This window comes from Lynx rufus, unplaced genomic scaffold, assembly GCF_022079265.1.
Source record: "Lynx rufus isolate CCGP_SWC_20201006 ecotype Redwood Valley unplaced genomic scaffold, mLynRuf1.p SCAF_3, whole genome shotgun sequence".
NCBI lineage: Eukaryota > Metazoa > Chordata > Mammalia > Carnivora > Felidae > Lynx > Lynx rufus.
Window position 1 is genome coordinate 158,198,785 of NW_025814845.1, and position 13,602 is coordinate 158,212,386.

At 49.5% G+C, this 13,602-nt stretch overlaps 2 protein-coding genes across 2 annotated transcripts in view; one reads left to right on the top strand and one right to left on the bottom strand.

Annotated features, from left to right (window-relative positions):
* Positions 1-4,295, top strand: part of ASH2L (ASH2 like, histone lysine methyltransferase complex subunit) — a 36,023-nt gene extending 31,728 nt beyond the window's left edge. The window contains exon 15 of the mRNA XM_047090470.1: positions 4,152-4,295. Within this exon, the coding sequence (XP_046946426.1) occupies positions 4,152-4,295 (144 nt within the window). The remainder of the gene's footprint in view (positions 1-4,151) is intronic.
* Positions 1,862-7,137, bottom strand: STAR (steroidogenic acute regulatory protein). Its single transcript, XM_047090474.1, has 7 exons — positions 6,994-7,137; positions 5,531-5,644; positions 5,078-5,205; positions 4,291-4,449; positions 3,970-4,154; positions 3,307-3,400; positions 1,862-2,813 (listed from the first exon to the last, which is right to left on the bottom strand). Exons 1-7 carry the CDS (start codon positions 7,055-7,057, stop codon positions 2,700-2,702), a joined length of 858 nt encoding a protein of 285 aa, XP_046946430.1. The 5' UTR covers positions 7,058-7,137; the 3' UTR covers positions 1,862-2,699.
* Positions 7,138-13,602: the final 6,465 nt, after the last annotated feature.

Genomic DNA, 13,602 nt, shown 5'->3' on the forward strand with positions numbered 1-13,602 from the left:
ATTGGTACCTTAACTTGGTAGCTTTGACTAACAGATTTGTCTCCTAATGAACCATCCAGGCTGTTTTGGCCATTCCACACCTCTTAACAGGAAACCTAACAGAATCAGTGTGATTGTAGGCTGAAGGCTCAGCCTGTCACCGCTGGACACCCATTCATTCGTGGCCGGTCTTAGAGGGCAGACTTGGTCATAAAGCTGGACCATCAGAGTTTGAAGAACTCTAAGAGAATGAGGGTAGTGTTCTGTAGAGGAAGCTGGAGGTAAATTCTTTGTAATATAAATTACCACGTATTTTATTACTTGTACACCCACTCTCCATTTGATAAAATTTCTGTACAGTGGATCTTCATAAATCAGGTTACAGAAGTTATGATGTTGCCTATTTATATTTCATATTCAAAAGTGTGTGTGTGTGTGTGTGTGTGTGTGTGTGTGTGTGTGTGTGTTTTGAGAAGGTTCATTTGAAGGACTCACAGAATACCCACTCTCCATGGAGTCCTCTATAAAATGGTGTCAGTGAGCATATCATCACTGACCACTTACTTTATTCCAACATAAAATTAAACAAGTGGGGAAGTGGCTCCCAGTCCCCTCAAAGACACAGTTGCACGGTTTGGAGAAGGCAAATTTTAACTGAGCTCCAAACGGTGGTGTGCAGCAAGAAAGCCCATTTCCTTGCTTCCAGCCTGCTCTTTTTTGAAATCAGTGTGTATCACTTTACACATCTTTAGATGGTCATTTTCCCTTACTTAGCTGGGGGTGGAGGATAGTCTGTTCTAGAAATACTTTCTACAGCTCTGAGGCTCCCTGGTAAATAATAATTTGGTCTGTGCTAAAAATAGACTACTCTATGAGATAAGAATAAATAAGAAGAAACACTTCTATCAGATATAAAATTTCAGTACCTCCATAAATATGAGCATTCCCACGACTGCTAACCTGTTTACTTAACAAGCCAGGGCTCTGTTTCTGGATGGTTTAAATCATCAGTGCTGTTATAACTAGAATGGGAAAGTTTCAAGTAGTAATGGCTGGCTTTTCATCCTACTCACCCTTCTTAGCAAAGTAATCCCACCCCAATCTATATTTTGAAAGCATAAATTCTCTGAATCTTGAAAGGGGAATTTGCTCTTACCATATTCCCTCTTTTGGCCTTCTCTCAAAATAGTAAAACAGTGACCTGTTAAAAGCCGTGAAATTGGCAGCCCTGAGCCAAGCTGGAAGCAGATGTAATTGAGTGAACTGAAGATTCAGTTTCTAAGGCACGTGGGTGGCTCAGTAGGTAAAGTGTCCAACTTCAGTTCAGGTCATGATCTTGGGGTTTGTGAGTTCGAGGCCAGTGTCAGGCTCTGCCCTGACAGTGTGGAACCGGCTTGGGAGTCTCCCTCTCTCTCTCTGCCCCTGTCCCTCTCTCTGTCTCTCTCTGTCTCTCTCTCTCTCTCTCTCTCAGAATAAATAAGTAAACCTTACAGATTCAGTTCCCTTGTTAAGTGTCAACATTCACAGAAGGGAAAATAATAAAATTTGTTTTTGTTTATCTTAGTAATATCATTAATTTTCTTCATTTGGTACCATCCTATCTTTTAATTACATAAATAAAAATCCTCAGTCATCACCTTCATCTTGCAATGCCTGTCAGCTACCAGTTCTAGAGTTCTTTTAAGAATTGAGTTAGGCTTGGAGCACCTGGGTGGTTCTGTCGGTAAGCATCCGACTATTGATTTCAGCTCAGGTCATGATCTTGGGGTTCGTGAGTTCGAGCCCTACATCAGGCTCTGCGCTGAGCCTGCTTGGGATTCTCTCTCTGCCACTCCTGCTCTCTCTCTCTAAATAAACTTTAAAAAATTGAATTAGGCTTGTGCTTATTGTGGAAATTAAGTACTTATGAAAGATTCTGGCAACAGATTCTAAATAATTGAGTGACCTATGTCCCCAGTAGTTTTTCCTTTTAATGAGCTCAGGGATCTAGTTTAATTAAAATCTTTGTCCAGGACTCCTTTAGCATGAAGTTGCTGTTTACTAGAATGATTTTTTTTTTTTTTTAAGAGTAGAATTTTTAAACAGGTACAGACTGAAGTTTGCGTCTTAGTTACAACTCTTTATTCTGACTGGTGCCCATGGAAGAAATAGGGTAACTAGTTTAATTAGTTTCGTATCTTTTTCAATCAAGAAAACTTAGACTACATTTCTAGAACGCATCCGCTGTGGGGAGTTACTTGGTCTTTGATGCAGCTCTCTACCTGTTTGGTAGAGGAGCAGAGGGTTGCTGGAGTCCCTTTTGTAAGACCCCCCACACACTGCCTGCGGGGAATGGAGCTCTTGAGCCCCTAAAGTATGAGGTCCCAGTCCTTGTACTTACACCCTCTGCACCCTGTGTCAGCTAGTAGCATTTTATAAAGATGTCTTTAAATAGATGTGTAAGGGCCCAGAAGGAAGTTTTACAAATATTTTGGAGCCCTTAACCTTCATTTCAGAGCTAATCATTGAATAGAGTTAGAAAGCTCTTTCTCTTAAAAGCTCTGTCCCCATTTTCTTGGTCCTAAAATTTTGCCAGTCCCAGCATCCTAAATATACTCCAGCCCATTCCACAGTCCCCGGATGAAGAGCTTAAACAGACTTTTGTAGGCTTCTAGCAGGGATCTCCCTGAAGGGCATGCGAGCCAGTGCGCTAGAAACAGTTGGAAGCAGCAGGCTGGTCCTTAACACCTGGCGTCAGGAGCGGGGCTGGACTCCAGGTGCTTGCGCAGGTGGTTGGCAAAGTCCACCTGGGTCTGTGATAAGACCTGGTTGATGATCGTCTTTGGCAGCCATCCCTAGAGTAGAAGATAGAAGAATTTGGCCACCTTGTGGGTGATGTTCCCCTGTAGACACCTCTGTACCTGTCACAAACATGGATTGCTTGGGGCTTGGTCTTCCAGCTCTGTTTATAGGTGTGACCTTGGAGTTGACCTGGGAGGACTGCCCTACTGCCCTGCTGTGTCATGACCGTGTAAGAACGGTCAATTATGTCAAGACAAAGGTCAATTGTGTGACCCTGAGCTAGCAACCATATCTTTGGGGGCCTAAGTTTCCTTCTTTCCAAACGGGCAACTACAGAGTTGAAATTTGATATGAGGTAAAAGGGAGCTATTGTAGTCTGTGGAGATGATGGAATAGCAGGCCGATACTCAAGCCTCGTCCTTTTCCCAACAGTCTGTCTCTCAAAATGGAGGAGGGTTTTTCCTGTTCTTGCAGGATCACGTGGGAGGGTAAGAGTCAGTTTTTCTCCCCACCCCCTACCCACTAGCCACCTCTTGTGCCCCTCACCTTGAGGTCAATACTGAGCAGCCACGTGAGTTTGGTCTTCGAGGGACTTCCGGCCAGGGGACGGAGCACCATGCAAGTGGGACCATGCTCTCCTCTAGCAAATGGAGAGCAGTCCAGTCAGGAGGACAAGGCAGAATGCTCTTTTTATGCTGACCAGTTATACGAGCCACACTTCTCTGGTACCTTGTCTCTTCTAAGTCTCAGAACTATTTTGTCAAGGGTGATAAACTTAACAGTTGGCCTGGTTACCAGCTCACCGGAACACATGCTGGTTGGGGCTGGAGCCTGAAGGCTCCCTGTGGTGCCTGTGAGTTGCCGGATGCCAGGGAAAGGGTCCCGGGTGATGGGTGCGGCCCCTCACAAACAGCAGCTGTGTTCTAAGCAGTATGGCTTGCATTTCAGTCGCCAGTATGGCCAGACCTGAGCGTACCAGCTAAACCTCAGCCCTACCTCATGTTTTAGAAAATTATTAAGGTTCTTAAACTTTCTAGGAAGGTTGGTTAGGGCCGAACTTGTCTTCCTCCATATTCCTGTGCAAAAGGCAGTTGAAGGTAGGGACCAAGGACTGGTTTCTTGGAGCCGAGGATTCATCACACCCTCGCTGGGCACGTGCCCACAAGCCTGCGTGAGGGAAGAGAGGTTTTGGGCGACTGCCAGTATTACCTGATGATGCCTTTCTGCTCGGGCATCTCACCGAAACGTGTGGCCGTGCCAGCCAGCACGCAGGTGGAGCCTCGGCGCTTAGTGCAGCGCACGCTCACGAAGTCCCGGGGCCCCACGAGGTTTCCTGCTGATTCTGCAGCCAACTCGTGGGTGATGACTGTATCTTTTCCAATCTTCTGCAGGACCTACCGGGCCACGGGGAGCCAGAATCATTAGCCAGTGCTGGGGCTGACGCACCACCCACAGCTTGCAACCTTTTTGGCACACCTTTCAGACTGGGCTCCCATGGGTTCCTGCCACCCACACCTGGACTCTCCTCACCTTAATCTCCTTGACGTTCGGGTTCCACTCTCCCATCGCTTCCATGTGCTCCACAAGCTCTTCATAAAGCCTCTCCATGGGCTGGTCCACCACCACCTCCAACCGGAACACCTTGCCCATATCTGGGACCACTTTACTCAGTACCGTGTCCCCATTTGCCTGTCAGGGAGAAAAAAAGGAGCTTCAGGATAAAGTTTACAGAAAAATATTCCTAGGCAGGAATATGACAAGGACAGGCAAGGCAGGAAGGGGAACAGCACAAAGAACTCTAAGCATGAGGAAGCCTAAAATTACTTCTTCTAAGACAGTTGGTCATCTTTCCCGCCATGAGCCTCATACATCTGCTGAAACCTTGAGCCTGCTTCTGGACCCTTGTTTCTTGGTGGTAAATGTGGGTAGGTCCAACTGAAAAGGCCCCCCTACCTGACCTCAGAAGCTCAAATTTCCTGAGCAAAACAAAACTGGAAGCGGGAAAGTCTGGTCTACAACCAGCTCATTATGTACACACAGTATTGGGTGGGATCTTAAGGATGTTTTCAGTCCTCATTTTACACCAGAAAGATGTAGAGACCCTTAGGGCACTGCTGGGCCTCGATCCCGGATTTCCTGACTCCCAGACTAGTGTCTGCTAACTCAGAACTTGGGAGAAGGAGAGGGTTTACCTGAACTCTGGACACTAGGCAGCATGTAAGTTAAAACCACTTGCTGCGTGAGGCGGGAATTGTGAGAATGGCCTTGAGGATGGCAATGGAACAGTGAGGCACGGGGGTTCCAGGCCCACCCTCACCTGCTGGTTCTCCTTCTTCCAGCCCTCCCGGCTGCTGAGGATGCCCAGGGCCTTCTGCATGGCCTCCTCTCCCTGCTGGATATAGGCCAGCTCCTGGTCACTGTAGAGAGTGTCTTCCAGCTGAGAACCTGGATACACAGCCCAGGAGAGACCGAGCTTGCTTCCGTTTCCTTAGCCTATCCCCCGCCCCCACCTGCCACCCGCGCTTCCATCCTCGAGTCTGGATTTGCTCTTTCCTCTGAAGAGCCAAGGCCAAAGTCATAGGGTCCGGCCTGCAGGTGAAGTTAGACACACAGCTACAGCCGACGGGGTCTGCAGAGCCTTGCACCCCAGTCCCACCCCCTCAAAGTGAGAAAGGCCAGCTGAGGGCTAGTTAGGGGGAGGTGGGTCGTGCACAGAGCAATGTACACAAGCTCCTGCCACTGGCACAAGCCCAGAAGCGTCAGCACTCACCAAGCAGAGAACTCCGACGCCGAGCCTGGTTAATCCATGCACCCGGGGTCGGGCCCCCTAGTGCCCTCCGGTTCAGCTCCTGGCCGATGGCCAGCACGGCTTGGTGCCTCAGCCCTGCAGAGAGGAGAGAATATTGTTGCGTAGAACAGAGGAATCCCCTTAGAGCGAGATGGTTCCACCCCTTCGTTTTGCCACAGAGGAGGAAACGCGTGGAGGGAGAGGTAACTTGCACAGGAACACAGATCCCTGGTGGGGTCTGAATGAGAGCCAGGCCACCTCCACCCAGTGCTGTCACTCTGTGCCAGGCCGCCTTTGGGCCCAGAGTCAGTCTTCCATCTGGGCTGGCCAGGCCTGGTGCTGCCTGGAGGCAGAGGCTGCACCAGAACCTGCTGCAGTTTCCTTCTTGAAAGGGAAAGAAGCTCTGTTCAAACAAGCAGAAAAATCCTGGCTGTGGAAGGAGAATTCAAGACCCCCAGCCCTTGAGGCCTGTGTAGCTGTCAGCAGCTGGGGTCCTTCGCATGAGTAACTGCTCTGCATGCCACTGGGGTCTGAGCAAGGGATCCTGTTGATCTGGTGGAACAGCCCTACTGCTGGGCCGGGTCTTCTAAGCACGGCTTCCTTCTAAAAAGAACCCAGGGGTGCCTGGGTGGGTGGCTCAGTCCAGTTTGGGTTTTGGCTCAGGTCATGATCTCACAGTTTGTGAGTTTAAGCCCTGCATTGGGATCCACGCTGACAGTGCAGGGCCTGCTTGGGATTCATTCTCTCTCTCTCTCTCTCTCTCTGCCTCTCCACTGCTTGTGTGTTCTCTCTCTCTCTCTCTCTCAAAATAAATAAACTTAAAAAAATAAAATAAACGGAAGCCTGTTCAACCCAGGGTAATTGGAAAGGACTTTAGATTGGTTTGTGTACCCTTCAGTGACTGCAGGGGACTGACTAGGATGGCCCTGGGTCCTGATTAGCTCTACCAAACCAGACTTCGGTACCTGGTTCTGCTTCCTCCTTGTAGGATGGGAACAAGACTTCCTGCTGCACCCACTTCCTCTCTCTGCCTTGCTCTTCGGGGCCTTCCCCACTTTCTTTTTTTTCTCCTCTCTTCCCTGCCCATGATGTCTCAGGCCTGCCAACACTGCTTGCTGGCGTCAAGGCTCACTCCCACCTCTGCCACTGTGGCTGTGGCTCTCTTGGTACCCTTAGTGCCAATCCAGGCAAAGTTCAAGAAAGATTGGTGCCCCAGAGAGGACAGCACAAGTGACAGAATCCAGAAGAGACGGAGGCATCTTCGTATCCAGGCCAACCATTCAGGTGGGAAAAGGGAGGTCCCAGAAGGTGAGAGATTTGCTCACATTCACCCAACAAGAGGCGCAAGTGAGATGAGCGAGGAGTGGCCGCCACCCCGCCCCCCCCCCCACCGTCCCAGTAACCACATGGCCTCCAGGCGGCCAGCCTCTCGCCCCAGAACTCACCCTTCATGTTGCGAACGTGTCTATAGGAGCTCCCAGCGCACAGCTTGAACGTCGCTAGGAGCATTGTTTCCAGGCAGCGGGGGACAGGCAGGGTAACGGTGCTGCTGCCACTGCTGCTGTGGCCTCTGCTCTCAAGGGTGGCTTCTTCCCTCCTTCCCCAGCCGTCAAGGTCTACCTCTGGGTCCTGCGGCTGTGGCTGCGCCCAGCTGCATGTCCCGTGTCTTAAATGCCCCCCGGCTGAAGGCTGTACTTCATCATCAGGAGATAAAAAAGCCATCACTCGCTATGCAAAGGAAAGGGTCAAGGGCAGAGGGATTGCCTCACTCCATGGCTTTGGCCATTTGCGGGGAGTGGGCGGGGGGGGGGGGGGAGGCGGGTGCACAGAAAGGAGCAGGGAGGTTGGTGCCAGACTCCAGCGGATGGAGCGGGGAGAAAAAGCAGCAGCTGAGGTCAAGACGGTTTAGAAGAAAGCGTACACCATCCAACTGTGGTTTTCAAAGAGCATGTGAAATGCAGATTTCCGGCCCTTGGCCTCAGAAACTCTAGATCTAACCCGGTCTAGAATTGAGGCTAGAATGCCCAGGTTGCCGCGCAGGTATCCTGTGAACTGCACGCTACTCTTTGAGAAACCCTGCCCCGGTCTGGGACGAAGTCTTTTCCCTTTAAGGTTGAACTTGAGGTTGCTTTCAAGCCAGATTCACCTGGCAAGAGTATTGGGGGCGAGAGAAGCACACTGGCTTGGCCCCTGGCCCAGGGCCTTCTGTGTGAGAGAGTTCTGTGTCCTAGCACTGCTGTCCAGAGTCAGGGAGGGAAGGCCTGAAAAGTGGGGAGCAGTGGCGGTCCCCACTGGCTCTTGCTGGGTTCCTCACTACAGAAAGATGAAGGGGACAGGACCTGTTCAGGTTGGCCCACTACCCGGAGCCCCTACAGAACAGAGTCCCACACCCGCCCTGTCAACTCCTCATGGAGAGTGGCAAGGGTCCAGTAATCCAGAGGCCCTTGTCCTGGGCTCCTCTCCGAGCGGTGGCTGCCTGGAGGCCCATTTCTCGAGGCCCACTGTGGGCCCTCTTCCCCTGGGAAACCTTCCTTGACCACCTCAACCTTCTGGAATGGTTTGTTCCTCTGAAGCACACCCTGTCACTACCCCCAGAGGGCTCATCATCTCAAGTCCCCTTTTGTATAACAGTTGGTAAGTGTTGGCTTGTCTCTTCTGTGGGACTGTTTCTCCCTGAGGCATGTCCCCTTCCCCGCATCCCCCCCCCCCCCGCCCGCCACCCCCACACTCAGCTTGAGGCGGGCACAGAGCAGGCTGGTGCTTCTCCGTTGGGTGAACAGTTGCGGGGCTGCAGGGGGGGTGGGTGGGGTGGGGTTGGGGCGTAGCTATGTCTTTGGCTTAGGAAACGTGCCTGTAGGCTTCGTTTCCAGCCCCTGTGGAGTCCTGGGGAAGACAACACCAAAGGGATGGGCCTTGGCCTCTGGTTCATCTCTGGCCTGGGTGAGGGGTTGGGGGGAACTTAACCTTTCACAGGCTGGAAAGAGGAGGTGCAGAGGGCATGCAGCAGAAGTCGGACACCAGGTACCCAGGCTTCTCCTCTCTGCCTGTACACGTGAGCCCTCATGCACATGTGTACCTCAGTGGAGGTGGTGGGGAGTGAGGAGGGGCTGATTATGGACGGACGGTGCAGAAAATGTTCAAGGCCCTGCTGTTGCCATCCTGTGGAGAGTTATGGCCACTGTGAGAGGGCGCAGCTTGGGGTGGGGGGGAGACTTCGGGACTGAGGCACACAGCTGTTGCTGATGTCAGAAGCTGCCACTGACTCAGGGAGGGGTGCTGGTGGCCTCCCCCAAGGCCAAGGCCCTTTATCCTCCCTCATCCTTTCCAAGACGAATGACTAGTTAACTCTCACTGTCCCTCTGAGCAGTAAGGTGGGGGGACAGGTCTGGAATTACCTCTGGCTCTAGGAGTCGTCTGTGTCTGGCTTTGCTATTTGAGGAGGGCAGAGCCCCCAAGGAAGGAGACCATGTGGACACAGCAGGCCAGGGAGAGAGGCAGGGCCTGGAGAAGAGAGGACTCCACTCATTCCTTCAACGCCCCCTTGCTGAGTGTCCACTGTGCACCCGGGGGTCAGGTGGGGAGCCTGGGGGCTGCAGTGGGGAAAGCACAGGTGTCCTACTCTCGGTCCCAGGCCTGCCTCTCGCTTCGTGATTGCGAGCCACTCACTACTTCCATCCGGACTCGCTGATCTGTGAAATGGGGATATGTTTTCTTTTTCTTTTCCTGGGTGTGACCCAGCTGAAATCAGGTGATACGTCAGGAGCCCACAGAGTAAGTCCAGACTTCTTAGCCCAATCTCTGGGCCCTCCAGCTTCACACCCTGGCTGTCTTCTCCGGCAGGGCTCAGCAAGTTCCTCAGGGGCCTGCCCTGTGCACACCTTCATGGCCGGGTAGCTCACAGCATCACCTCCCCTGAAAGATCCCCCTTGGGCCCCACTCACTCTGCTCTTTAACTAGAATTCAATACTTTTTCCTTTGGGCCCTCTTGGTAAATGTGTAGCACAGTATCAGTAAGACCATTCTCCCCCACATACACCTTTTTAAAGTTATTTGAGTACTTTTCGCTTCACAGCAAAATTGAGAGGAAGGTACAGAGATTTTTCATGTACCCCCTGTCCCCACACGTGCAGCCCCCCCCCCCTTTTTACATGTCTGTAAGCTCCATAAGGACCTGTAAACTCTAGGAGAATTTGGCTCTTTTGCAGGTTCTTGAATCCCCAGCACTTAGCACAGTACTAGATAATGACGAGATCTTGAATCAATGTTTAATGAATGATTAGAAAGCATGATTAGAAAGAACTCTATGCTTTCTCAATAAATACTGATTTGTAAATTCTCAATAAATACTGATTTTCTTCTACTTCTTAAGGGTGATCAGCCTGGAGGTGAGGACAAACCCCGGGCTGCTTATAGGGTAAATGCTTATTCAGTATTGAAAAAATGTGGTGTTTTCCTCCATAGGCACCACTGTGAGAGGGAAGCAGAAAGTTAATGCAAACTTGACTCGTTGGACTTGAGGTAATTATGGGTATAGTCAGTACTTAATTCCTTAAGTCAAGTCGGTCATTGGTATTTCACAAGGTATCCTTATTTGATTGTTTTTAAATGAAAGAGGAATCAATTTTCTTTTTTTAAAAAATATTTATTTATTTTTGAGAGACAGAGCACGAGTAGGGGAGGGGCAGAGAGAAGAGGGAGACACAGAATCGAAAGCAGGCTCCAGGCTCTGAGCTGTCAGCACAGGGCCTGATGCGGGGCTTGAACTCACAAACTGCGAGATCATGACTTGAGCCGAAGTCAGACTTTTCACTGACTGAGCCACCCAGGTGCCTCACAAGGTATCCTTATGTGTACAAAGGAGACTGCTAAGTATCAGTTCATCGAGGGTATGGCATCTATCCCAAGAATCCAGCACATATCAGGTATTGAGCGGATTACAGTAGCTGACGCTGAGCACTCTTTCTGTTCTAGGCGCTGTTCTAAGCTCTTCACCCATATTAACTTACTTTATTCTTACAACCACCACCCAAGAAGTTGTTACTATAGTCATACCTATTTTCCAGATGAGGAAATCGAGGCACTGAGGTAAGCAACTTGACCAAACTTAGACAACTATGAAGATGCCGGTATGCAAAACCAGACAATCTAGTCTGTGCTTTGTCATACAGCTTAACCTTTTTTTTTTTTTTAAGCTTATTTACTTATTTTGAGAGAGGGAGAGGGAGCACAGGCAGGGGAGGGGCAGAGAGAGAGAGAGAATCCCAAGGAGTCTTGCTTTTGTCTGTCAGCGCAGAGTGTTCGATCCCATGAATCGTGAGATCATGACCTGAGCCAAAACCAAGAGTCAGATGCTCAACCAACTGAGCCACCCAGGCACCCCTACAGCTTAACCTTTTAAAATCTCAAGTTTCTCTCTGAAAACCAGGGCCAACTATTAAGTTATACTTGGTCCCTTGTTTCCCTTTCACTCTTCATCTCCCCTATAGGTGAGCCAGACTTTAGGTCACCTTGCCCAGGGATTTGGGCACAGAAAGCAAAGCTTTCTGTCTTTTGGAATAGCTTAATCCAGAAGAGCAAACTGAAGGTGGGTGGGATAAATTTAACCTTCCAGATTTTTTTGACCTGTACACTATTTTAAGAAAATTTTGAATGAGTTGCCAACAGACCAGTGGCTGGCTGCCAGGGGCTGGAAAGGAGGGAGCAGTTAAATTCAAAGGGCCAGGAGTATTGGGTACATAACTATATGCAGTTGTTAAAACTCCTAGGACTGTGTACATTGAAAGAGGGGATTTTACTGTATGTAAATGATACAGCAAAAAATCTGGTCTTAGAGATAAATCCCCAGGCCATCTGGATATCTGACCTTGAAATACACTCAGCACTGAACCCTCGCTCTTCTTTTTGTCCTTGCTAGGGGCTAGCTGGCTGCCCAGAGCAGCCACAGTTGAGGCCATTTTCTACCCCTGGGTTTAGCCAAGTGACAGCAACCGCTATTGAGTGGCTGGAATTAGGGGGGAAAATTTTTTCTTTTAAAAAGGGGAATGGGTACAAAAAGGGGAAAAAGAGGCAAAGTGGTGAAGAGAGATAGGAGAAAACAAAAGAAGAACTCGATTTTATTCTCTACTTCCAGAGACCCCAGGCAGAACCGGAGAAGCAGAGAGGTAGGGGAGTCCTAACCAAGTGCACCCACCCAGATGAGTAAACAGCCAGCCTCCATTTCCTAGGGTTGGTTTTCTAATTTTTTCAGGCTAGGAGATCAAGGGATGGGATAGGAAAAATTACTTTTGATTTTGGATCACTTAACTGGATACAAGACCTGCTTAGTTGGAAAGCAAGCGTCCACCAAGCAGTCTCTTGCTCTTCTTACCTGGGAGCTGCTGGAGGGTGATGGGGGTGGGGCATGGCAGTTGGGAAGAAGACAGGCTGAAAGAAGAGCATGTTCTTTCCTTCCAGCAACCTTGATGCGTCGTCCCCTACCTGCAACCTCATGTTTCCCTGGGATGCTCTTCCAGACATTTTTACATCAGTTCTCTCCACTCTTCACACTTGGAGGGCTGTAGTCTAAGGTAAGAGCACATCTCCATATTCAGTGTAAGGGTCTCTACTAATCACTCCTGCTGGTTGTTCATTGGCTCCAGCTGTCCACATGTTCAGTCTCATGGGCAAAAACCTGACCTCTCTGGGATTTAATGAACAGTTGACCCTAGAACAGCAGGTGTTTGAATTGCGCAGGTACATGTATACATGGATATTTTGATAAATAGATGCATACGGTACAGGATGGTAAATGTATTTTCTCTTATGATCTTCTTAGTAACATTTTCTCTGGCCTTTCTTACAAGGATCCAGTATATAATACATAGAACATACAGAATACGTGTTGTTTATGTTATTGGTAGGGCTTCTGGGCAACAGTAGGCTGTCAGCAGTTAAATTGGTGGAGAGTCAAGAGTTACACGGGGATTTCTGACTGAGTGTGTGTGTGGGGAGGCTGGGGTCCCTAACCCCTGCATTGTTCAAGGGTCAACTGTAGTTTTTTTTTTTAAATTTTTTAAAAAATGTTTATTTATTTTTGAGAGAGAGAGAGAGACAGAGTGTGAGCAGGGGAGGGGCAGAGAGAGAGAAAGACACAGAATCTGAAGAGGCTCCAGGCTCTGAGCTGTCAGCACAGAGCCCGACACGGGGCTCGAACTCACAAACCACGAGATCATGACCCGAAGTCAGATGCCTAACCGACTGAGCCACCAAGGTGCCCCTAGTCAACTGTAGTTCTAACAGGTTGGGGGGTCACCCTTAGGAATCAGCGGCATTGGTAGAGCATGTGTGCATGTGACCTTTTATCACAGATGAAACTCTGCTCAGCTCACAGTAACTCCAAGGTGACAGACAGCTCAGACTAGACTCTCTTGCTACTTTCCTTCATTATGAGCAGAGTGTCGGTTGTAGCTTAAAGCTGCAGGATTGTTTCCACACGAGAGCATCGGCCTGTAACATCTGCAATCAGGATGCCTTCTTTCTACCTGAGAACCCTGGCTTCTAATGGGAAAGGAAGTTGGATGGAGCTCATCTGGTAACATGCCTTTGGAAAGGTGAAAAATGCCCCACAGATATGTACATACATAGAACTTCTTTTGGGGGAAATGGGGGTGTGGAACTGTTTGTTAATTGCTTCTCCTCTAGTATTTTCTTGTAAGGTAGTTCCTGGATTGGTTCCCTGACCTGGGCAGTGCTATGAATCTCACGTATGGCTCTGAGGCTACAGCTTGCCTGGTGCGTCTGCTGTCTGTACTGCACTCTGCCTGAGCCTGCCAGCCCTATACTCTTGGGAGCAAAATGAGACCACTTTCAGCCATCTTCACCCATGTAATACCTCTGGGTTCACGCTGACAGGGCTTCCCTGAAAAGCCCTGCACAATGAACAGTGTGAGACTATCTGGCTTTACTAAATATCCAGGACCTGTTAGTTTATCAGAGCCAGGGGAGGGGAGCAGATACTGTGGTTTAAATTAGCTAAGAGCACGCAATATAAGGTCAAGGGCCAAGGAAAGGGAAAA